The 24085-nt window shown below is 40.5% G+C and overlaps 1 protein-coding gene across 9 annotated transcripts in view; it reads right to left on the bottom strand.

Moving 5' to 3' along the window:
• Window positions 1-24085, bottom strand: part of FRAS1 (Fraser extracellular matrix complex subunit 1) — a 465636-nt gene that overhangs the window by 86812 nt on the left and 354739 nt on the right. For all 9 annotated transcript variants that reach the window (XM_033857169.2, XM_033857168.2, XM_033857167.2 and 6 more), the window contains 10 exons: window positions 22775-22906; window positions 21553-21678; window positions 18049-18296; window positions 12454-12602; window positions 12105-12267; window positions 9707-9842; window positions 5579-5769; window positions 4204-4357; window positions 2711-2974; window positions 669-857 (listed from right to left, as the gene is read on the bottom strand). In XM_033857169.2, coding sequence (XP_033713060.1) covers window positions 669-857; window positions 2711-2974; window positions 4204-4357; window positions 5579-5769; window positions 9707-9842; window positions 12105-12267; window positions 12454-12602; window positions 18049-18296; window positions 21553-21678; window positions 22775-22906 — 1752 coding nt within the window. The remainder of the gene's footprint in view (window positions 1-668; window positions 858-2710; window positions 2975-4203; window positions 4358-5578; window positions 5770-9706; window positions 9843-12104; window positions 12268-12453; window positions 12603-18048; window positions 18297-21552; window positions 21679-22774; window positions 22907-24085) is intronic.

The following is a 24085-nucleotide window of genomic DNA, read 5'->3' as shown; positions in this document are numbered from 1 at the left end:
CACATTTCCACCTCTAAATGGAACTGCACATCATGACATGACGCTGGATTACTTTCCTCCCAAATATGTAACTTTCTTTCCTTTTTTACCCCTGAAAACACTGTACGGTAACTATGTAGCATTTAACATTTATGCTTTTACATTACATCAGCATTTCCTGGAGCTATGGGATGAGGAAATGTAATTTTCTGGAGCTATGGGATGAGGGATGAGCTATGTAATCTCCCTCAGGCAGCTCCAATTTATGCCCTTCCATTTTGCTTAGTTCATTAACTTGTGCTCTTTGGGGAGCTGGAAAGAGATATAAATTGTTCCCCTCAGGCAGGCATAATTTTCACCTTAATCCGTCCCAATTCACTTCTTTTTCCTCTCTCTCTCTCACACATTTTTAGCATCATAGCAGGACAAAATGATTTTTTCGTCTATAATAGCCCCCAATTTCATCAATGCTATGTCAAAGCATGAACACATCTTAGCCAAGGAGAGTTTTTTTTCAAAACCAAAAAAATTGAGGAGACAAGAAAGAATAAATGAAGCTATAACTCAGCTCTTAATTCAAAACAAAAGTGCTCAGTTTGCTGCCATGGGCTACCAGGCACTTATCTCTCATTTGACTACTGGGGGTGGAGTTTCTGGAAGTCTGGGTTGGCAGAAGAGAAGCAGCTGACCTTGGCTGATGTCAGCCTGGGTGAAACTTTGGACGGGGCCTTTAACGGAGATTTGCTCCAGGCTGTCATGCTTTACCAACTGCAGGCGCCCTGCACCAGGATCTTCCTTCAAGATGTACATCACCTGATGGTCACCTGAGTCAGTATCTGTTACTTTCAAGTGCTGTTCTGTGATGGGTGCTACGGACCCTGGAAGAGAATGGGATAGATTAGGTCATTCCCCATCATTGCTTTTGAATAGGATGTCAAATGATTTTAGGAGACTGGAGACTAAATTAACACACACTCCTCGGTCTAAGGAAGTATCAGCTGCCTGCCCTTCTGTTTCCAGCTGAAAAAAGTTTAATTTCCATAAGTGAATAGTCCCAACTTCCCAATTTGCTAATCACCCCTTGAGTTTAGACCTGAGCCCCTTTTCTCTTATGATCCACTTTCACTCTCTACCAGTGCTTGCCCTACGCCAGTGACCTTTCAGTTAGTATCTAGATCTATGTAATAACTCCTAGTTCTGTGATATAAAGGATTCGCAGACCTATGATGAAACCTGCTTGGACCTAATTTATTTACTTAAGGATCACCAAATCATAAAAAAACAGCTTTACATAAACTCACAAACATATCTGTTGCCCTCTCAGACTGAACAGTCAGAATCATTGTTCCTCAAGACAGAATATATGGTGAGGGTTACAGAGCAGGGAGACCCGAGCGCTGGGCCCTGGAAGGCTTGCACAGGTGTTGGGAATTGGAGACAAGGCACTGTCTCCTGGAAAACACGTCTTCTCAGGGTCTTCCCCCTCGCTTTCCTCTCCAGCCATTTTCTCACATTAAAAATAGTAAATTCTGATAAAGTAGGTCCTAGTCACTCATGTGTAATACATCCTAGTGTTTGGAGTGGCAACCCACCATGGGCCCTGAGTGTCCCTGCATGTTCTTGCTGGGTAACGCCAAGAATGCAGGGCCTGACCACTCATTACTCAGGCCATTCTCAGCGAGTAACCCTGAGGGATGAGGTGACATCTTCCTCTGGGACAAAGATCAGGCTTGCTTATCGCTACTATAACACGGGGAGTTCCCCAAGCTCAGTGTTCCTCTTCTGTAATGCATTACACTGTACACGGAGGTATTCATCTGGGCCCTCCGCATCACCCCCATGGGACTTGGAGGGCATTGCGAATAGATGCAAAATTGCTCTTGGCAATGCTGCCTGCTGTGCTGTCACAAAGTACTTTGTCTCTGACCAAGGAATCTCGTGTCTTCTACCAGCATCCATGAAACAGTAAGAGGATAACTTATTAGCTTGTAAATAGGGCAAAGTTAAGTCCCAGAGCTAATACTTGAGACCTTTGGGGATCTCCAAATTTTCAAATACCATTATACCATATATTTTTCACTACAAAATACATACGAAACTAAGAATAAACAAGCAAACGGAACTCCAGTGGGACACAGATGCTCTGTGGAAAAAAGCCCACTCTCTAAGTAACTCTCTACTGCAAACTGACTCCAAGACTGAAATGTGTCACAGGTCCTTCAGTGTTGCTTATCCATAAGTAAAATTGTGAACATTAGACCCTAGAACACCGTATCTAATGGTTCTCAATTATTTACATAATCTCTCTTGGTGCAATGATGACTTCCCAATTGCCCCTCCATGCCTTTTTTTTTTTTTTTAAATAAGCATCTTGAAAATCCTGCTAGATTTTGTTGTTTGTTTCCATGGGGTTGGGTAGTAGCAATGTTCTAAGAGACCTGGGCCTACGAGTAATTGGATAGATGAAGATTTTTGTGGACCTTGGGAATACTAAAACTCTTCTCAATCTTTTCTCAAATTCACAGACAGAGGTCCAAAGAACTTCAGAGGTTTCATATTTGTCACTCACAACTCTTAGTGTCCCCAAAACAACAGTTCTCCCCAACACTAGTCTCCCCAGATTCTGCACACCCAGTTCAAGATCCTCCCACAGAGCTGAGCTGATATGGAAGGAAGTACTGCACACCAACAAAGAAGAAACCACGGCCACTCTCTTCCATCCCTGTGGTACCTGCTGACAGCTGGAGGCCTTGATTTACAGCCAAGTGGGGGGTGTCATCTGTAGGCAGCTCTATGTATATCTCCATCCTCCCTGTGTCTGTGTGGAGTCCATCAGTGAGGGAGAACCGGAACTCATCCACTGCCACACCAGGACCACCAGGCATGTACCCAACCAGCCCGGCCAGGATATCCTGGTAGGTGAAGGACGAGCCCTGGACCAAAACCCTCCCATTCTCCAGAGGCTCAGAAGCAGTTTGCCTCCGGAGCAGATGACCTAGGAAGGAAGCGAAAAAAAGAAAGAAAGAAACAATGGTAGAGTATATATGACACCAAAACATTGTCTGATTTTGTCAACTGCTTGAGCCTGGGTAGAATGCCAAGCCCCTCAGAGGCTCATGGTGGCACATAAATAAAGGCACATAAATAAATGACCAACAAATCAGCATTTTACATAGAAGTACAGGGCGCTGCTCTATGGCCTCATCTCCAAATAAAGAAGACAAAGTTCTGCTTTTCCTGGTTAAAAACCTCTTAAGGAGACACAGATGGATACAGTAATATGGTGGCTTAGGAATCAAATCTCTCTCCATGAATTCAAACTCACTTCATTATCTAAACCTTATTTTCACCTTCTGCAAGGTGAAAATAGCACTCTCCACTTGTTGCCTTCTGCCTGGGGCATCTGGGGTGGGAGAGAGGAATACGTTTTAAATTCCTTTTAAATTCAGAAAGACACTAAGCATCTTCGGGCTGAGGCATATTTTTCTGTTTTCAAGGTCATGTGTACCACAAAGGGGCAGTTAAAGTGCTTCATTAAAGAAAGTGAAAGTGGATGAAGGCAAGCTAAAATGCAATGACCAACAACCTCCCCTGCCAACTCTCCATCAACAACAGTTTCATCTTCAAAAGGCCAATAGCCATTAGGATGGAGTAAGATACCACTTGGGAGAAGAAAGTTGCAGAGCTTTAGCTAATACTAGGGGGATGGCACTTAGAAAAGAAGTACGTAGAAGAGTCCCATGGTGGTTTTCTAAACTTCTGGTTTAATCAGGAAAAGTGTTTTCTTTGCAAAAGGAACAAGCTCATAAAGACGTCTACCACGCCTCTAACCTGAAGGGAACACCTTTTGTGATTAATTTCAAGGCTGCTATGCTGTTCCTTGCATGCAATGGCCCAGGATGATCAAGCAATGATGCCTACTCTGAGAAGAGGATGTGCAGATTCTGAAAACTTGTTTTGCCTGAGGTTACATAAGAAAGCAAGAAAACAGCTGAAATTGAATTTCAGAGACACCAATTACCCAGGATTCAGGCTTTCAGAGCAACCAGAGTCTACTGTGACCTCAAAGAACATTAGCTAGCTGTGAATTTGATTATACTTTGATGCAAAGAACGGACTACACACCAGCAAGGCAGAGGAATGATCGGCTGAAATCTATGTGTTTATTCTAATAACCCGTCGGGCACCTCAATTAAGAAGCTTCCCATAGCAGTTGTGTCCTACCATGGCCAGGCTTTTTTGTCAATACAAAAATCAGCTCGTTATCTGGAGTGTCCAGGTCCTGCAGGCTCAAAGAAGAATTGCTTATCACCACTCCCGAGCTCAGCTGCACGCCAAGGGGCCGCAAGGTCATCCTGGGAGGCTCGTCATTCTTCCTCTGATTAAAGCATAAGATATTAGGTCTCACACAGATACTGGTTTAAGAAGAAAAAAATAACATGCATTATTCAGAGAAAGTAACACCACCACATTAACTTTCACGACCGAAATAGCATGTAACGTGTCATTGTCTTTTATTGTTATTATTATTATTGAAATATAGTTGTGTTAGTTTCAGGTATACAGCAAAGAGGTTCAATTATATAGATATATTTTTTCAGATTATTTTCCATTATAGATCATTATGAGATACTGGATATAGTTCCCTGTGCTATACAGTAGGTCCTTGGTGTTTATTTTATGCATAGTAGTTTGTATCTAATATGTCACCATCTTTAATTCCCACTCAAAATGGTTAGGTTGAAAGGCGAGCAGGTCACACAAACCAAATATCCCCTTGAAAAGACGCTGATGGACATGCTACAGAAATCTTCTCAGGTATTTTCCATAGGTACAAGGATGACATTTTCCAGACCAAAAATACGGACATGTGGTTAGACAAGTATATTTGGGGGATAAAAGGGCACATTATCTGAAATCAGAACAGTCTTAGAAGCCTAAGCATGGCACAGTACCTATAGGAGGACACATATTTGAAACTGTGGGTGTCTAAAGACATCTCCTTGACCCCCCCCATCCTCGTGCCAGCACCCCTCATCCACTGTCCCTGAAGGGCGCCGAGAGTGCCCTGTTTTATTTTCTCAAGGCAGAGGGCATTCCATTCTGATTTTTATCTTTTATCTCTCTCCCTGGGGTGACAGAGCAAGCCTATGTAGTTGCTCAAATGAGAATAAACACAGCAACGAGAAACACATTTCTTTCATGTTACAGTGTAATGAATAAATGCACTAAAAAATATAAGAAAAGGTAAGTATGCACATAGAACCACATACAATAATTTCAGGGAAAAATAAGCATATGTTGTTTTTCACCTAATATGAGACTGGCAAGGTTTCTCTGTCTGACTCTCACAAACTGTTTTCACACAGAACAGATAGACTTTACTCTGAAATGGAAATTCCGATTTCCAAGTCAGACCATCCCCAAATGCCAGCCTTAATTCTACAAGTTTCCTAAAGGTCAGGGTTATATTTTAAAAACTGACCTCTAAAGTTCAAGGTCAAACCCAATCTTCTTTGCTTTTGAGTTCACAGAAAGCTATCTAATGGTGCGATATTGTGGTCAAAGGCCCAACTTATCCAACTTCCAAAGTCTTTACCTCAATGGTGATGTTGATGCTGTGGATTTCTGATCGACTGTTTCCATCACTTACATAAAAACTGAAAATATCATGGGTTGGCTCAATGCTTTCATGAATACTCTGAAAGTAGTAAATGTAGTTTTCCAGGACATCTTGAAGAGGGAATGATGCTTCTAGGTCACTGGTAGTTCCAGGGCCAAATCGATCACCTGCATCAACAGCAAGAGGGAACTGTTACCTTGATCCATCAATTCCTGCTTCCTGGGCTGAACCAGAAAGCCTGACAGCACTATCAACAGAAGAGGAAAATATGTTTGAGAATAAAGGTGGGAGAGTGTTTTCATCTACAAATGGGAATCAAATGAGATAACATGTATGAAAGCACTGTGAATGTTATTACTTCATACAGCATAGAATCAGTGGTTGTTTTGTTAGAAATATTTGATAAAATAAGTCATAGGACAAGTATTGATACAATAGTAAAGGTTTTACCTTAAGCTTTAGTCAATTTCAAAACCATTCTGCAAGAGGAACCTTCTTTCTTTACACAAGAAAAGGTTAACTGCATACCTTTTTATCTAAGAAACATCTCCCTAAGCATGTTTTCATTTGACTATTCAGTTCCTTAAGGAAACCTCTGCATGGGCTAGTGCTCAGCCCCTGGGATGGTACAGCAGGGCTACTGTGATGCTCAGGGACCATCCAGAGCTTGGGTGCAGTTCAGGTACTGAGATGCTCAACCATTCAGAGCTCCACAGAAAGTGCTGGCTCTGGTTACCTCTTCTTTTCATCCCAAGCCCAAAGGCCAAGGGGAAGAGTAAACACTGTCTAAATGATGGGTGACTTGACTTGTCTCTTACTTGGTCTCTGAGGCTGCTATGCTGTTCAAGGCTGCTATGCTCTTCCTTGCATAGCAGGAACAGCTATGTCAATTAAGTCTCTGTAACTGATTGATTTTAAATTGTTACATTTTCTTCCAAAGAGAGGAGAAAAAAGAAACCCCTGTGTCTTCAAACACTCCCTGGATATACATCAACAAAGAAAAGTGTAGATAGAAGATCTGAAAGCGATAAGGCTTTCTCTTTCCCTCTTTCATGGTCCTTTGCAAAGATCAGGTCATATATTAAAAGGCCATTGACTTCCTAGATTGCAGACAGGGTCATTTTTCGTTTACCTCCCAATGTAAAGACTAGGAATGAAAATCCTTCATTTATAATTTCTTTGAAATAAGAATTCAAGACAAATATTATTTTTTTCAATGACATGAATTTTCTTAAATTTTACCCCTCAGATATGATTCCTCTTGACACCAGAAGAATAGAGGGCTCTAAGTGACCAGTGACCTGATAATCCCTAGGGCATACAGTTCAGGGTTTCCAAAAGGAATTGCTATAATTCCTTCAAATTTTATTTTCTCTTTCCTTTGATCACTGTAAATATAAGAAATATAGTATCTTTATTTGGGTCAAAAATAGCCTAAGTAAATAGTGCCTAAAAATATACTTGAATAGAATAATGACTTACTTTCTGTCTTAGAAAACAAGCTGTTCAACAAGTGAATCTGCCACTGAAGCTTTAAGCACCGTCCTTTCAATTTTTAAAACAGCACCTTCTATTTATATATATATATATATATATTTATATGTATATATATATATATATATATATTTTTTTTTTTTTTTTTTTTTTTTTTTGCGGTACGCGGGCTTCTCACTGTTGTGGCCTCTCCCGTTGCGGATCACAGGCTCCAAACGCGCAGGCTCAGTAGCCATGGCTCACGGGCCCAGCCGCTCCGCGGTATGTGGGATCTTCCCGGACCGGGGCACGAACCTGCGCCCCCTGCATCGGCAGGCGGACTCTCAACCACTGCGCCACCAGGGAAGCCCTTCTATTTTTTCACATAAATCTCTCTCATTAATGTTCTTCCTTGCCTTCTTAAACAGAATATACTATGTGCAAATTAAATAGTTCTTGATGTGTGCAGGCTATCATCATGAACATCTATTACTGCATTGCACTGGAACACGGTGATGCCCGACAGGTAATCAAGGTGGGCCCTGCCCTGGTTGTGCTGGTACTAAAGGAATGTAGATTATCCACGCTGTTAGATTTCATACCAGACAATATGATTATTCTGTTTCTTCCATCTTGCCGGTATGAACTTAAAGCTACTTCTTCTAATGTTTTTAAAAAGATGTTCTTCTGATCAGCTGAATTCTGAATCTAGGTAGCTAGTTTCACATGTATAAAACAGACTTGGTTCTGAACTCCCATGGAGCAAAGGGTGAGTCCTTATACAATGTGCCTTGGAACAATTATTTGCCCCCCGAACGTCTTTTCCTTACTTCCAGGTTCATACTAATGTAGAGCAATGGTTTTCCAAGTGTGGACCAGCAGTAACGGCATCGCCTGTGAGCTGGTGAGAAATGCAAACGCATGGGTCTCAACAGCCTCCTTAAACAGGAACTCTGGGGTTGCTGCCCAGGAAACTGTTTGCACAGGCCCTCCAGGTGAGTCTTATGCACATTAAAGTCTGCAAACCACTTTAAGAGAGGCTGAGGCTTGCCAGAAAGTTCACTTCTACATGTACTCCAGGTTAGCATAAAACGATATTAAAAAAAGCTTAATAAGAGTGCTTCCCTGGTGGCGCAGTGGTTGAGGGTCCGCCTGCCAATGCAGGGGTCACAGGTTCGTGCCCCGGTCCGGGAAGATCCCATATGCCGCGGAGCGGCTGGGCCCGTGAGCCATGGCCGCTGAGCCTGCACGTCCGGAGCCTGTGCTCCGCAACGGGAGAGGTCACAGCAGTGAGAGGCCCGCGTACCGCAAAAAAAACAAAAAACAAACAAACAAAAAGCTTAATAAGAAATCACCTGGACAGAAGAGAAGGCTGGGGGCAACCATCCTTTCAAGATTCCCCACCTTTGCTTGTGCTCTTCCCTCTGTGAGAAATGCCATTTTCCCTCTGCCCACAGCAACTCCCACTGACACTTCAAGTTCCAACTCAAATGTTGCTTCCTCCGACTTTCTTGCCTTTACAGGCAAAAGTAACTGTTTTGTCCTATGCCCTTTCTCAGTGCTTTCCTCCTTTCCCTGTCCTGGCGTTTCATGATTGTAATTTATCAGTCTTCATATCTGTCTCCCACTTGAGGCAGGGGCTGCATCTTATTCATCTTTACATCCACTGTATAAACATTTGTTGAGATAAATCTAACTCAGCAAGAAACAAATCTAAGAGCACACACTGAAAGGCAAGATGGGGAAAAGACTCAAGATTTTCTATAGGAAAACATGTCCCCTGCTAAATGAGTTTCCGGTAACCAGGCTCAAATCCCAGGCACCACGCTGGTCACAGACGCCTCCACTGGCCTCTCTGTGGGAGCTGCTAGCTGCACACCAGTTAGAGCCAAGCGCTGGCACTCAGGAATCTCACTGCGGAGGCAGCAGCACGGTCACCTGCCGGGAGCTGTCTCAACTGCCAGTCATTGTGGTCTCGGCGGACCTATGGACAGTATCCACCCTCTCCCCTCCCCTTCTCTGTGATAATCACCAAGGGCAGTGGGTCCAGGGTAGATGAGCAGGGGGGAGGGATGTTGAGGAGAGGGTCACAGAGAGACAAGCATGCATTTCAATTCATGTCATATCCTTAGAAAAAGCAGCGACGTAAGCTATGGTTCAGCTAAACTGCAGCTGCCTCACAGTAAAAGGACAGAAAATTTTATTTCCTTGCCACTCAGTTCTGAGTGCAATCCCCAAGCCTCTGCGTCCCCATTGCTGGCACTCCAAATCCCCTCACCCTGCTCTAGTTTTTCCCATAGCACTGATTGACCTCCTGACGTCTTACGCAGTTTTTTCATTTATTAGGTTTCTTATCCGTCTCCTCCCACCAGGATCTAAGGCACCATGAAAGTAGGGGTTTCTGTCTGTTTTGTTTACTGATATATCCCCAGTGCTTAAAACAGTGCTTGGCATACAGGAAACACTCAATTTTTGTTGAGTCAATGAAACCTTCCCTCCTTCCATTTCTTTGAAATGGTTCCATTCCCTCTTTAGTTCTCCATATCCAGGTTAACTGCAGACAGTTACCCACCTCCACGCTCCCTTCTCTCCAGGTCTGGAGCAACTCTAGCGCCAATCTACTGCTGTTACCTGTCCCCGTGTTCTCGATGCAGCCGTACTTGGGCAGGGCACTTAGTTTAATGACGGCGTCACCCTGGAGGCTGTCCTGATCATCAGCAGCAAAGAAGTGGTGAAATGAGAGTGGGGCTCTCCCTCCCTCGTCAACCTAAGAAAGAGAAGATTGGAGAGAGTCCTTGGGCGGTTGCACGTGACTGCAGTAAAAGGAACTCAATTGAAAAGAGTTGCCTGGGGTGACCTTCCAGTACCAATTCCACTTCTTTGAGGAGGCAGATCCTCTACGCACGAGATGAGGAATATTCGAGCTGCTGGGACCGGGCAATCCTTCAGCGCCTCTTGAAGCTACGCTCAGACACGGTGACTTCCGTGTTTCCCTTCAAAGTTGTGCTTCCTTCCATGATGGATCTGGCTGTAAAGCAGCTCTGGCCCATTCTAATCACCTACCTTGGAACAGCTGCGCGACAGGATGGCTGCCTTCCTTCCGTATCAACGTTCAAAAGCCCGCAGCTACAGAATGATTCATCCAGTCCTCCCTTGGATACTATGAGGGTAGCTCTGTCCTATAGTAGGAGTTCCCACAGGAAGTCCCATTTATCCCATGATAGTGTATGTTTATAGGGGTGCAGGAAGAAAGGGCTCACCATACCTGAAAGCTAGTGCTTATCTTACTGTCAAGGAGGAAAATAAATCGGTTATGAGTAGAAGCAGGTGCTCCAGCTACCGTTTTCCTTTAGGGCCCTGTTTTGTATGCTTACTTTCCAACCTGACCCTAGTGTTTTTTGCTAGACTGCTGGATATGAAGCCGTTTACTTCTGAATAACTATTGGCTAAATATAGGAAGATCTACAAGTTACCAAGTGGAAGGTCACCCTGACTCTGGGAATGGGGAAGGTCCAAACGATTGCCCCGAAGTGTGGACATGAAAAAAAAAAAAGGGTGGAATATCAGAACCATTTAGAAACAACTCAGTTTTATGAATTTTTAGTTGTTCAACAAAACCAGGAATCCTGAGTTTTTGGCATTATGGAATGTATGTAGAGCAGAACAAGGAAAGTGAATTAACTTTTATGGAATCCCTACCATGAGCCAGTACTCTACTGGGGCTTTTTAGTGCTACTTTATTAATCATCAGAGTAATCCTTTATGTAACAGGAATAGTAACACTTTAAAAATGAGGAAATTGGGACTTCCCTGGTGGCACAGTGGTTAAGAATCTGCCTGCCAACGCAGGGGATGCGAGTTCGATCCCTGGTCTGGGAAGATCCCACATGCTGCGGAACAATTAAGCCCACGCACCACAACTACTGAAGCCCGTGCGCCTAGAGCCCGAGCTCCGCAACAAGAGAAGCCACCGCAATGAGAAGCCCGCGCACCACAACAAAGAGTAGCCGCACTCGCCGCAACTAGAGAAAGCCCGCGTGCAGCAACGAAGACCCAATGCAACCAAAAATAAGTATAAATAAAATAAATAAATTTATAAAAAACCAAGGAAACTGAGGTTAAGAAAGATTATATAATTGGTCCAAGGTCAGTCAGCTAGTAACAGAACTGGCACTTGAATTCAGGTCTAGGTAACTTCATGATCGAGGTACATTATATTTCACCTCCCAACGCCAAGGAGCTGTCAATATCGTTTACAGCGATAAGTATCAGCTCCATTTAAGATGGGACCTGGGAAGCTTCCCTGGCGGCGCAGTGGTTAAGAATCCGCCTGCCGGGCTTCCCTGGTGGTGCAGTCGTTGAGAGTCCGCCTGCCGATGCAGGGGACGCGGGTTCGTGCCCCGGCCCGGGAAGATCCCACATGCCACGGAGCAGCTGGGCCCGTGAGCCATGGCCGCTGAGCCTACCACAACTACTGAGCCCGCTCACCTAGACCTCATGCTCTGCAACAAGAGAAGCCGCTGCAATGAGAAGCCTGCACACCGCAACGAAGAGTAGCCCTTACTCGCCACAACTAGAGAAAGCCCACACGCAGCAAGGAAGACCCAACGCAGCCAAAAATAAATAAATTAAAAAAAAAAAAAGGGACCTGGGGATACTGTCCATATCCGTACGTTTTAGTTGCTGCAAACATTAGACTATAAACTCCTCAAAGATACATTCCTACTCCTACTGCTATATACATCTAGCATAGTATACAAAATACTGTACACATCTAGATTTATGTCTGGCACAGAAATACTTGTTGACTAATTAAATAATGTGGATATAATGATTTGATCTTCTGCATGTAATTATTTTCATACTTTTTGAAAAACTGATGCTTGAAAGCCATACGTATCTTGATACTATTGCCTAGATATTTGAGGGGAAGGACTTGACATCCAATTTAGGTAGAAATCCTTCGTTCACACTGCCACAGACTCCTGCTCTCTACAGCACCCACAGTTCATTGATCTGAACTGCTTACGGTGATAAGGTCAGCGAAAGCAATGACTTGGGGTGGATCCTTGACGGGAGTGATCACGATGGTAAACCTCTGATTGTCCAGGCGGTTGTGGTCCAAATCAGAGACAGAGAAGTGGAAGCTGTCAGTAACCAGATGACCACCAGTCTCAAGTGCAGCTGAGTACCTACAAAGGCCAGCAGAAGAACAGAATGAATGAACTACACCAACAGGTCAAGTAAGATGACTAAATCTTTGTTTAACAATGGGGCCAGAAGTAACAAAATCTTTCAGGGGAGCTACTGGTTAGTTGCTTACATATTTTAATACAATTAAAAAAAATTCTGTCACGTAACACCAGGTGGTTATATACCTAATTTTCTTGTTGTTGATGTCTTCCATTGTGAAATTGGAAACCTCTGAGAGTTCTTCCACCTCAGGTCCTGAGGTTCTTAAGAGAGCACCATACACGGGCAGAGAACTTAACTGAATCCAGATCTCTGGGTCGGGGGAAGAATCATCCTAATTAGGCAAATATGAGGCAAGACATGAATGCACGTTTGCAGGAATCAATATTTCCAGTAAAGATCTCGGGTGCTCCCTTCTCTACTAAACGGAAAAATCTCTTTCCCTTTGTGATAAAGCAACACCATTTAAACTGCATGAGAATCCCAGTATTTATTCCTCCTAAAATGTCTTTTTGATAATGTCTTCTTTGAAGAGTAGCTCAAGATAATAGTGGGACATGCACTTTAGGTATAGGGCATAAAACAAAGAGATGCCCTATGGTTACTATAAGAGCCACACAAGGTTTTGTTTTTATTACAAGCATCTAGTGAAGTGCAAAACACAGTCAGAAATATGTCATCCTTCTAGAAACACAGTTGTAGGATTCTTCTAAGAATAGTTTGCTTTTTAGAAACAGGTAAAATTCCACTATAACATATGATAACAATTTTAAAATTCTGTGAAACAAAGAATGGAAGGTATTTAGCTTAGCCAAGGACTCACTTTAAGTCATATTTAACATGATAAAAATTTTAGTTTAACAAAAGAATTTAGGAGATTATGGATTTCATTCTACCTGGACCGAACCTATGGATGTTCAACCCCCAAGATGCCCAATATTAACAAAGACCATTTATTTCCCTTTCCTCTGCACTGTTTATTGAGAAATAAAATTGGCTTTCTGTGTTGCTACATGGACAATAATTGAATGTCTTAATGAACAATTTCTTCTTTCTTCAAGGATATTTTTGGAAATATCTAGGAGGGAGGCAACAACTTCTTGGAAAGATTCCCTGAGTCATTCATCTTTTAGAGCAGCTGGCTGTGAACATGAGGGTACTTTACACTCTACCACAGCAACAATGAAAACAAATATTGCATAGCCAAATGTATTTTCACATGCAAATTTGCATGGCTATGTTGTACAGTTAGTTGAGGTACGAGATCAGGAATATGACCACAGCTGCCTGGTGATCTGGGGCAGCAGGTTTTAGTCAGCTCTCATTTCTATCCCTAGAGACCTTTGTAAGTTGACAGTTCACAGCCTCAGTGCAAGATCATAGAATTTTCCATATTTCTTCACATCACTTGATAACAGCATGGAAGGAATCTCAAATTCATCGAAGCTGCAAAACTTCAGAAAATTTCCCCTAAATTTATACTTTAAAAGTTTCTCTATTTTTCTACATGAGTTATCAAATACAATATGCAGGCTTCCAAAAAAACTACTTCCTAATATTACTGTGAGTATCCTCTGAGAGGGAATTTTTAGAAGACAGCCAAGAGTTCTAAGGTATTATCTTCTGAGATGGTGATAAACTACAAGGACAGAGCTCCTGGCTCTTGATTAGAATGAACAGCTTCTAAATTCCACATTGGTAAATTTGGCAAAGAAATGCAAATTTCATGTCAGGCACAACACAACTCATAATTTTTCAAATCTCAAATGACTGTTGGGTTTGAAACAGTGTGAAATCAGTTGGATTTTTTTTTTTTTTTTCTGAAAATGCTGTCATAATTTAAAGAAAATTACTACTTTGGGATGTCCAAGATACCGTGGGTGAAAAATTCATAAGAATACAGACTTTGTTCTTACGTAATTTTTCTCCTCAAAGCCCTTCTCACCCATTTTGTATTCATTCCCTTTTAACTTTTCTTTTTATTATTTATACATCTATTGACCCAACATTCAACAAAAGACTAGAACTTTGATGATTAACATTTGTGTATGAGCTCCTCTTTTATCCTGTCCCTGGGCCTACCATCACCCTGGATCTTGTTTCTTATTTCTTTGAATTTCTTGATATAGTGTGATATAGTATTATAAAGTAACTTCAGTTTTTTTTAACTTAAGGGAGTTAGACACTCCTCTTGTGGAATTTATTTTTCTTTTTACTCAGTAGCAGACTGCTAAGGTCCACTAATGTTGTTCTGTGCAGCAGAGTGTGCAGAGTGTTCTCTAATATTCCATAGAGTAAGTCCACCACAAGATATCCTGTTGATGCTGATGGACATTTGGCTTATTTCAATATTTTTGCTATTACAAATAGACTACTGTTACAAATAGTATTGCTATAAACATTCTTGTATATATTCTTGTGCATATCTTGTGTACCTACGAAAGTGCCTCTTGAATAGGAATCTAGGAGAGGAACAATTAGGGTATATGAACATTCATCCTCACAAGACAAGGCCAAATTCTTTCCCAGAGTGGTTGTTCCAATTTACAGTTCCATTAGCAAAGAACCTCCTGTAGATCTATTTCCTCTCCAACATTTGGTATTTTCATACTTTAAAATTTTTGCCAATTGAATTGGTATTAAATGGTATATAGTCTTCATTTGCTTTCCCTGATGTCTAAAAAGGTGAATGTCTCTCCTTATGTTTACTGGCCCTATGGGTTCCTCTTCTGAAATTCCTGCTGATGTCTTCTGTTCATTTTTCAAATGGATTATCTTTTTCTTCTTGATTTGCAGATGTTCTTTATATTTTCTTTGTTATTTTTGGTTATATGTGTTGTAAATATCTTTTCCCAATTTGTAACTTGTTTTTTTGTATTTATGGTGTGTTTGGGAGAACATAAATTTAATTTTAATATAGTCAAATTTATCAATTTTTTCTTTATAGTTAGCACTTTTTGTTTCTAGTTTAAGAAATTCTTCCTTTTCCCAATATCATGAAAATATTCGCCTTTACCCTATAAAGAACTGTACACTTTTACTTATGACACTTAAGCACTTGATTTGCTACAGTTAATATCTGTGTAGGGTATGAGGTAGCAGCAGTCTTTTTTTTTTTACATATGAATAGTAATTTTGTGCAGATTCATGTTTTAAATAGTTTCTCCTGTTTCCACTGATCTGGCTTGCTATAGCTGTTTTATATTACAGTCCCAAGTGTGGGTCTGTTTCTGGACTCTCTAGTATATACCAGTGTATACTGCTTTAAACAGTGCAGGTTTATAATGAATCCTGATACCTGCCAGGGCAAGCCCCTGCCCTCCTGTCATTCGTTTTCAGAATTTTGGCCCTTTGTTGTTCCTTATATATTGTAGAATCAGCTTATCAAGATCATAAAAAGTCCACCGGGCTTTTGATTGGAACTCAATTGGATGGAAAGATCACTTGTGGGAGAATTGCTATCTCTTGGATACTAAATCTTCCTATTCATGAATATGGCGTATCTTGTCATTTATTTAGTGCTTTTTAAACGTCTGCCAATTAAGTATTACAATTTTCCCTGTAGAAGTATTTCTTTTTTTTTGTTAGATTTAGTCCAAAGAATATAATTTTTGTGATGCTATTATAAGTGGTATCATCTTTTTAGTTACGTTTACTGGCTATTTTTGCTTATGAATAGAAATGCTATCGTTCTGTTGACCTTCTATCTGGCCCCCTGGTAAATTCTTTTATTTCTAAAACTTTGTCAAGAGACTCCTTTAAATTTTCTTTATAGTCAGTCGTAGCATCAATTTTGTTACATTTATACCTAATATGCGTTAAGTAATATTATTATAGATGGTATCTTATTTTGAATTAGTGTATTTTTGGCTGGTGCATAGAGATCTATTAGCTATTTAAGATTAATCTTATATCATCCTCTCCATATTACAAATGAGAAAACTGAGCCCTAGGGAGTTTAGTGACTTGTCAAGGGTTATTATGCTAGTAAAACTGATGAGCTTAGATTAGAACCCATTCATTCTAACTATAAAACCCATACCACCCCTTCCTTACTTGTTTTCTTGCAGTACATAACAAATTGTGTATAGGAAACCACCATTAAGAAGCAAATCACACAGAATCCCACTTTTGCCTTTTGCCTCTCCCGACATCACTGAACCCTCTTGCAGTTCATGATACTCTAATTAAGAACAGGCTTACCTGTTCCTATCTTTTTATATTCTGCTCCATTTATGACCAGGGTTTCAGATGGCTTTTCCAACTTCTCTGGATGTTCACAGCAAACTCACTAACTATGCATGTCTAGAAAAATCTTCCCCATGACATTAAGTACAAAACTCTTCTACAACCCTCAGAGAAAGTTAGTGTATAACTTAGCTAAGTCTTTAAAATATATTATGCTTTCAGTGAGCTAGGATAATTCTTTTGGAGTCTTTCCGCTCTAGTGGGTAAATTCACATTCAATCAATTTCTGAAAATACATGTTCAGTTGCCAATGGGCTTGCATTTTCAACTGCAGCTTATAATATGCAGTTGATGGGAAGGAACTGCTCCTGGAATCCTATTTTGATCTGTCAAACATTTTTCAAGCCTTGGTGATCTACTGATTAAATCTGTATACATACATTTTTATGAATTCGTGTTTCATAAGATTCAAAAGACCATAACCTATGGTAAGAATCACCCGTCAGTTAAAAAACAAAATCAAAGGTGTTCTGAAACTATACTAGACCCATGAGAAGAATCAGGGTGGGACGCAGTTTCCCATAATTTAAAAAAAAGACAATTTTAGGGGAAAATCTGTGCAAAAGCAATTGAAGCAATTGTTCCCAGGCCAATGCTTTATCTTAATGCTACTATTCAGGACTAGATTTTACAGCCAGACTATTCAGCTCAGAAAAGGATTACTTAAAACTATATAGTGTTTTTTTTAAAAAGGCCAGGTTATTGGTGGAAATTTTAAGATTAGCAAAGGAAAAATTCAACACTAAGAATGATTACCATTCAGACAATTATTCTTATTTTCAGCATATTTGTCAAAACTACTCATTATTGTTTTTACATGGAGAGTTCACATCTGTTTACAACATACTTAAATGAAAAATAAAATTAATTATCCTCATTATCTTTAGCTCCAGAGGTAAAGTCAAGGACAGAGGATGAGTTTAATTTAGCCAGGATCACTTATCAAATTAAGGTCAGATTGGTGGAAAAAACAACAGAGTTCCTGAATCTACCCATAGTCCCCGAACCACACTGCTTCTCTTGGGGCACTGGATGGAGGGTGAGTCAGTAATCCTGCCACAGGAGCATGCCAGCATTCTGTCCAGAGCTGGACCTGAGACAGACGCTGGTGAAAAGCAGGTTTTCTCTCAGAAAAGTGGGTCCTGAAATACCATTACTTATTAGTCACTGGCCAGGTAAGTTCTTCTAAAACGCTCTTCTCCTAAAATTCCCATTTGAAATATTATCAATGGAGCTTAAAATATGGGGACTTGGGCTTTTTGACACTGGCACTATTTCCAGGTGACCATCACCCATCCCTACAAATAGGGATTTCATCAACGTTCTGCTCATTCACTTGTCTGCTTGGGAGACAGCAGGAGCAGCTGCAATAAAGAGTGTAACTATTCCTAAGAGCAGAATGATAGGCAAGGGGAGAAAAAAGTTCTTTTATGGCCATATGCCTGATGGCCCAAATATTCAGCCATGGCATCCCTTTCTAGTCTGCCTAGTCAGGGGGTGCAGTGGACAAAAAGACAAACAGAAGAACTTACAACGTAAGCAAGATGTGACCTAGTGATTATGGCTGTGCTTTTACTGGCAACGGTGATGCTCAGAGAGGCGCCAGCAGCCAGCTGAGGCCCTCGGGCCTCGGACAGTGACACCTCCACCCTCACTTCCACTGTTGCTGCTGAGATGCCATCTGTAACTGAGATCTCCATGCTGTCCTCCCGGGCAGAGGATCCATCGTGTAGATACTGCAGAACATTTTCCTCTACATCCTCATATGTGAAAGTGTCACCTTTCAAGAATAAAACAAATTGCAAAAAACCCAATTACTTCTGGGAATAATGCTTTTCATTTTCATAACACCTTTGTTCTCAGGATTTCAAAGTACATATAGGATCATAAACTCTGGGAGTTGTAAGCTAATTAGTCCACCCACCCACCCAATATAAGATTCCCTTTATACTACCCTTGCAAAAGGGCTATTTAGCCTGTCCTTCAACACGGCTCAAGGTGGGAGCCTCACTGTTTTACAAGGGAGCTACTTCCACTGACGATAGCTGTAAAATTCTTTTAAGTTTTTAATCATGTTGAGCCAAAATCTGCCTCTAAGCTTCACTCATCACTCTTCGTTCTAGAGAATAAAGAACATGCTTCTGTTCGTTATGATAGCCCTTCTAGAATCTAATCTTGATACTGAAGATTTACTGAAAAAGTTAAGAAGGTAAATTATGCTAGACAAACCTGTAAGAGATCTTTGTTCTAATTAAGAACATAAGGTTCTTTTAAATTAAAAAACACTTAGAAATTGAAAAATATATTTAAAGTTAGAAACCTAAACTGTGTAAGTCTAGAGTACGAACTTGTGATAGATCTGATAGGCGTGGTGTGAAAAAAAAATGTCAAGGTCATAAATGTTTAAGAAAAACAGGTTTAAACCAAATTTAAAATAAAACATTTTTACACAGCAGGATTCATTAGAATTCTAGAATCTCCAAAATTCAACCTTAAAGTTTATCAAAACTGTTTGGTCATAGAACCCTTTTCATGAGAAATTCTACTTAGTGCCGTGGGTCCCAATGATTCCACGAGCACAACTGAGGAACTGGTCTTCCTGGATGTTTTATTCAATTCTATTTCTTCATAGATTATTGACTGCCATAATTGATGTTATATAATGAAACAAAATAATTTATTTATTCTCTGTATTCATCTTCTAAGCCTTCTCTTTCAACACTGTGTTAATGTGATTTACTAGTGGTAATGTGCCTAAAAAAAGTAATAAAACTAACAATTTACAAACATCTTTAGAACTCGTATATTAATTACACAAATATAGGTTAAATATAATGGTAAAGAAACTGGGCTATGACTGCTATGCTCCTAATGTAGTTCCCTTAGGATGCCAGAAATTTATCTTTTTTTTTTTTTAACATCTTTATTGGAGTATAATTGCTTTACAATGGTGCGTTAGTTTCTGCTTTATAACGAAGTGAATTAGCTATACATATACATATATCCCATATCTCCTCCCTCTTGCGTCTCCCTCCCTCCCACCCTCCCACCCCTCTAGGTGGTCACAAAGCACTGAGCTGATCTCCCTGTGCTATGCGGCTGCTTCCCACTAGCTATCTATTTTACATTTGGTAGTGTATATAGGTCCATGCCACTCTCTCACTTCATCCCAGCTTACCCTTCCCCCTCCCCGTGTCCTCAAGACCATTCTCTACGTCTGTGTCTTTATTTCTGTTCTGCCCCTAGGTTCTACATAACCATTTTTTTTTTTTTAGATTCCATATATATGTGTTAGCATATGGTATTTGTTTTTCTCTTTCTGACTTACTTCACTCTGTATGACAGGCTCTAGGTCCATCCACCTCACTACAGATAACTCAATTTTGTTTCTTTTTATGGCTGAGTAATATTCCATTGTATATATGTGTCACATCTTCTTTATCCATTCATCTGTTGATGGACACTTAGGTTGCTTCCATGTCCTGGCTATTTATTGTAAACAGAGCTGCAATGAACATTGTGGTACATGATTCTTTTTGAATTATGGCTTTCTCAGGGTATATGCCCAATACTGGGATTGCTGGGTCATATGGTAGTCCTATTTTTAGTTTTCTAAGGAACCTCCATTCTGTTCTCCATAGTGGCTGTATCAATTTACATTCCCACCAACAGTGCAAGAGGGTTCTCTTTTCTCCACACCCTCTCCAGCATTTATCGTTTGTAGACTTTTTGATGATGGCCATTCTGACTGGTGTGAGGTGACACCTCATTGCAGTTTTGATTTGCATTTCTCTAATAATTAGTGATGTTGAGCATCATTTCATGGGTTTGTTGGCCATCTGTATATCTTCTTTGGAGAAATGTCTATTTAGGTCTTCTGCCCATTTTTGGATTGGGTTGTTTGTTTTTTTGATATTGAGCTGCATGAGCTGCTTGTAAATTTTGGAGATTAATCCTTTGTCAGTTGCTTCATTTGCCAATATTTTCTCCCATTCTGAGGGTTGTCCTTTCATCTTGTTTATGGTTTCCTTTGCTGTGCAAAAGCTTTTAAGTCAGAAATCTATCTGAACGATACTTCTTTTGTTCAGTAAGTTTTTAAAAAACCTGCCTTTGTGACTCCTAAGTGCCTGTTTGTTGCTCTTACAAATTCAATGTACCTTCAAGGTCAAAGATTTGACACCCTCTCTCTGAAGAGATATTCAGAAGAACGCATTACTAGATGCCTATTAGGAATTATATAAAGGTTTTGAGAAAGTACAGATTGTCAGAATAAGTATACAGCATCCCAAGGTGACAACTTTGAAAGGGATAATATTCACTTCAATATATGAGAGCCGACTATTAAAAATTAGATTTAGTTGTGTTCTTTGCACTATTCTGTACTTCCTAAACAATCAGCATGTATTATTCTTTATAATCAGGGAAAGCGCAATAAGTATTATTTTGGAAAGCTGGGCACATTACCACCCTTTTTTAGTGGGTGAAGAAACATGTAGTTTACACTCTCAGAGTCACAGTGCTTAAAATATTGTGAAGATTCACATACCAAAATAAGGAAGACAAATTTATCTCCATGAACAGACCACGGGAAAGTGGCAGCTGACCATTCACGTAAGGTCGTTCTAAATGCATTGACTCCAGGTTTCAGAAATCAACAAATTTTACCTACAACTTGAGGAAATGGCTTCATAGTTTTGGGGTGTGGGTAGTGGTACAGAGAAAGAAGTCCCAGATACTTCAGCCAATGGACTAAAGGTTTTTCCTTTCTACGTATCTCTTTATAGTTTATCCCACAATGTTGCTTTACTTCTTGTCTGAGACATAAAACCAACTGTAATGTGAAAACAATATTCTGTGATAACATATATGAGAAGAGACTCTAAAAAAAAAACGAATGTATGTATATGTATAACTGAATCACTTTGCTGTACACCTGAAACTAACACAACATTGCAAATCAGCTATACTACAATAAAATTAAAACATTAAAAAAAAAAAAGAAATCCAAGCAGGCCAATGACAGAGTGAGCAGCTACCTGAGGCCATGGGCCCTGGGAACCCAGCCGTGTACTTAAGGAGCACGCCATGCTGGGGAGGTTTCCGGAGCTCAAAGAGGAGTTCTTCAGGCACTGTCTCCGTGTCTCTTACTCCCAACTCAAGTCCTACAGTCAGGAGAATAGAGCATGGTGAGAAGATGTGTACATTAACAACTGTATACTCTGGGTACAGTAAAGCCCCAGGCCAGGCTGGAAGCCATGTTGTGGGTAATCTGATGGTTAGAAGAAAGTGCTGTCTAATTTGAATCAACCACAAAAAAGAGTGAAAACTTGATAATACAGTCAGTTCCCAAATTACAAGTAGGTTCTTCCAAAAGTTAACTTACGAGTAGGTAGTTCTGAATTCAGAATACCTTTTTTCTTCCATACAAATGAGGGAATGGTAGCCCATGAAAAGGTCAGTCCTGACTGACCGGGTAGGTTTTCTTCCAGAAAATACTCTAAGAAATTGTGTTTGCTTTTCATCATTTCTTCCCTTCTCCTTTCTCTGAATCTACAGAAGAGCCAAGTTATTTTAACAATGGCTGCTCTGGCCATCACTGACATGAGAAGCAGTGGGGCAAAAGGGACAGTCATCTTTGTATCTGTGGCTTGTTTATAGGTTGGATGATAAGTAATTTTAGGCCAATACCCATATGCAGGAACTGGATAAGGATGTGTAGAGCACAGCTTACAAAAATCACAGTACCCACTATTCGCTCTTAAGATGTTCTTGGTAAAAGAATAAACTTCTAAAAAGTAAGTATACTAATAGGTAAATAAAATCACATATAGAACACCTGCGCCAACTCTAAGTCATCACAGCTTCTGAAGGTTATGGTGACTTGTCACTCCTACTGTTACTCTTTGCTTTCTAAAGAGAAAACAAGAGCAGTCATTGAAACCACTTCCCTCTCTTCTCTGCTCTGTGTTACTTTATATTTTAGCGATGGCAACAAATCAAACTCCTAGAGACTGGAAACTAAATTCTGCGTTGTATTCCATCACTGAGCATTGGCTTCTGAAGGGTTTATTTCCTTCTCTCCATGCTGCTTCCATATGCATGGAAATGGGCAGAGGGATGGTTACGGATGAGATGCCTGCAACTTCTGGAAGAGAAGGTCACTACTTTTTGGTAACCATGAAGAGATTTATACAGGGACTGTTACTGAAATACGGTTCCATTTCCAAGCCATGTTTCTTTCAGGTTCCCAGTTCTTACCTATAGAAGTGCTGCCTCCTGGGCTGACTTTAAGCAGTGGAGCTGTAACCTGGAACACGGGTGGGTGCCGATCAATGCGAAGTAAGTGAACGGTGAGGGCCATCTCTGGACTTGTGTGGCCTCCATCCGAAACTAGAAAGAGTACACGCACACACACACACACACACACATCAGTTTGTGGTCTGGTCACCTGTAGGCTAGTTCTATAAATATGTAGCCAGAAGCTTTTTTAGATTACCTTAACACTTTGAAGAGATGCTTATAAATAGAAAATGTCAGCAAGCAAGACACTGTGAGCTATTCTACAAAGCTCTTTCTACTGAATAGCAAAAAAGCTAAAACCATAACGACAAAGTCATTCTAAGAAGCAACTTTCACAGCAAGGTGATATTGACAAATATTAGTGGAAGGGAAAGTAATACAAAATATGCACTCTTAGGTGATGCTGGTAGAAGCTTTTATTGATGGAATATTTTAGATTCAATTCATTCTTCCAATGTTCCAGAGAAATAGCTTTTTCGGGATATCTCTGTTAGAAACGATGTCTGTCTCATTATAAAATACTTATTTAAAAGGATACAAAATGTCTACACAGATAATTCTAATGTCATTTGTTTGGAAGTCAGCAGACCCATTTTTACCTGGTCATTATGCACGATGCAATAAATGGAAGAGCACCTTTGCGAATAAAACTTTGACCTTAAGATTTTATTCCCCTGGATTACCTGACATCCAAGTGAGCATTGATCACTGGAGAGAAATGAAAGCGGATTTGCCAGACCCTTGATTCTTATTTCCACTTTCCTATATCTTAACACGCCTTCCCTTCTCTAAAAGCCAGCTTTGGAGGAACACCTGCACCAGCCACTCATTGATGTCTTTATCTGCAGTGCCTATTGGGAAAACTGTACTGTTGATGTTTTAAACGTGTGGTATGCTTATACATGGGTTGGTTACAAGAAACAGGTTTCCTTCACTACTTCCTCGTGGACTTAGTAAACAAGTCAGTAGGAATCTGACCTCTACTTCAGCCAAGTGAGCCATCACTTAGTGACTCCTGGTAATGATTCCAACAGGTTTTAGATTTGTCTTTTCCTTGAGAACACATCGAAAAGATATGGTTGAATTTTATAAGGTACATTCCATGCCCTAGAGAAGTCCAGAAATAGCCCTCCTGAAGGAGGGAAGATAGTATCCCTGTGAGAATGAAGGTTTTATGGCTCTGGTCATTCGGTCAAATGTCAAAGTTATTGTATCTGCTTCTTTGTGCTCAATCTTTTGTGCTCTCTGGATAGTCAGAGGTAGGGACCA

Source organism: Tursiops truncatus, chromosome 5 (genome assembly GCF_011762595.2).
Source record: "Tursiops truncatus isolate mTurTru1 chromosome 5, mTurTru1.mat.Y, whole genome shotgun sequence".
NCBI classification, from domain to species: Eukaryota; Metazoa; Chordata; class Mammalia; order Artiodactyla; family Delphinidae; genus Tursiops; species Tursiops truncatus.
Note: the sequence above shows the minus strand (reverse complement) of the source record. Positions and strands in the feature narration are given on the sequence as shown.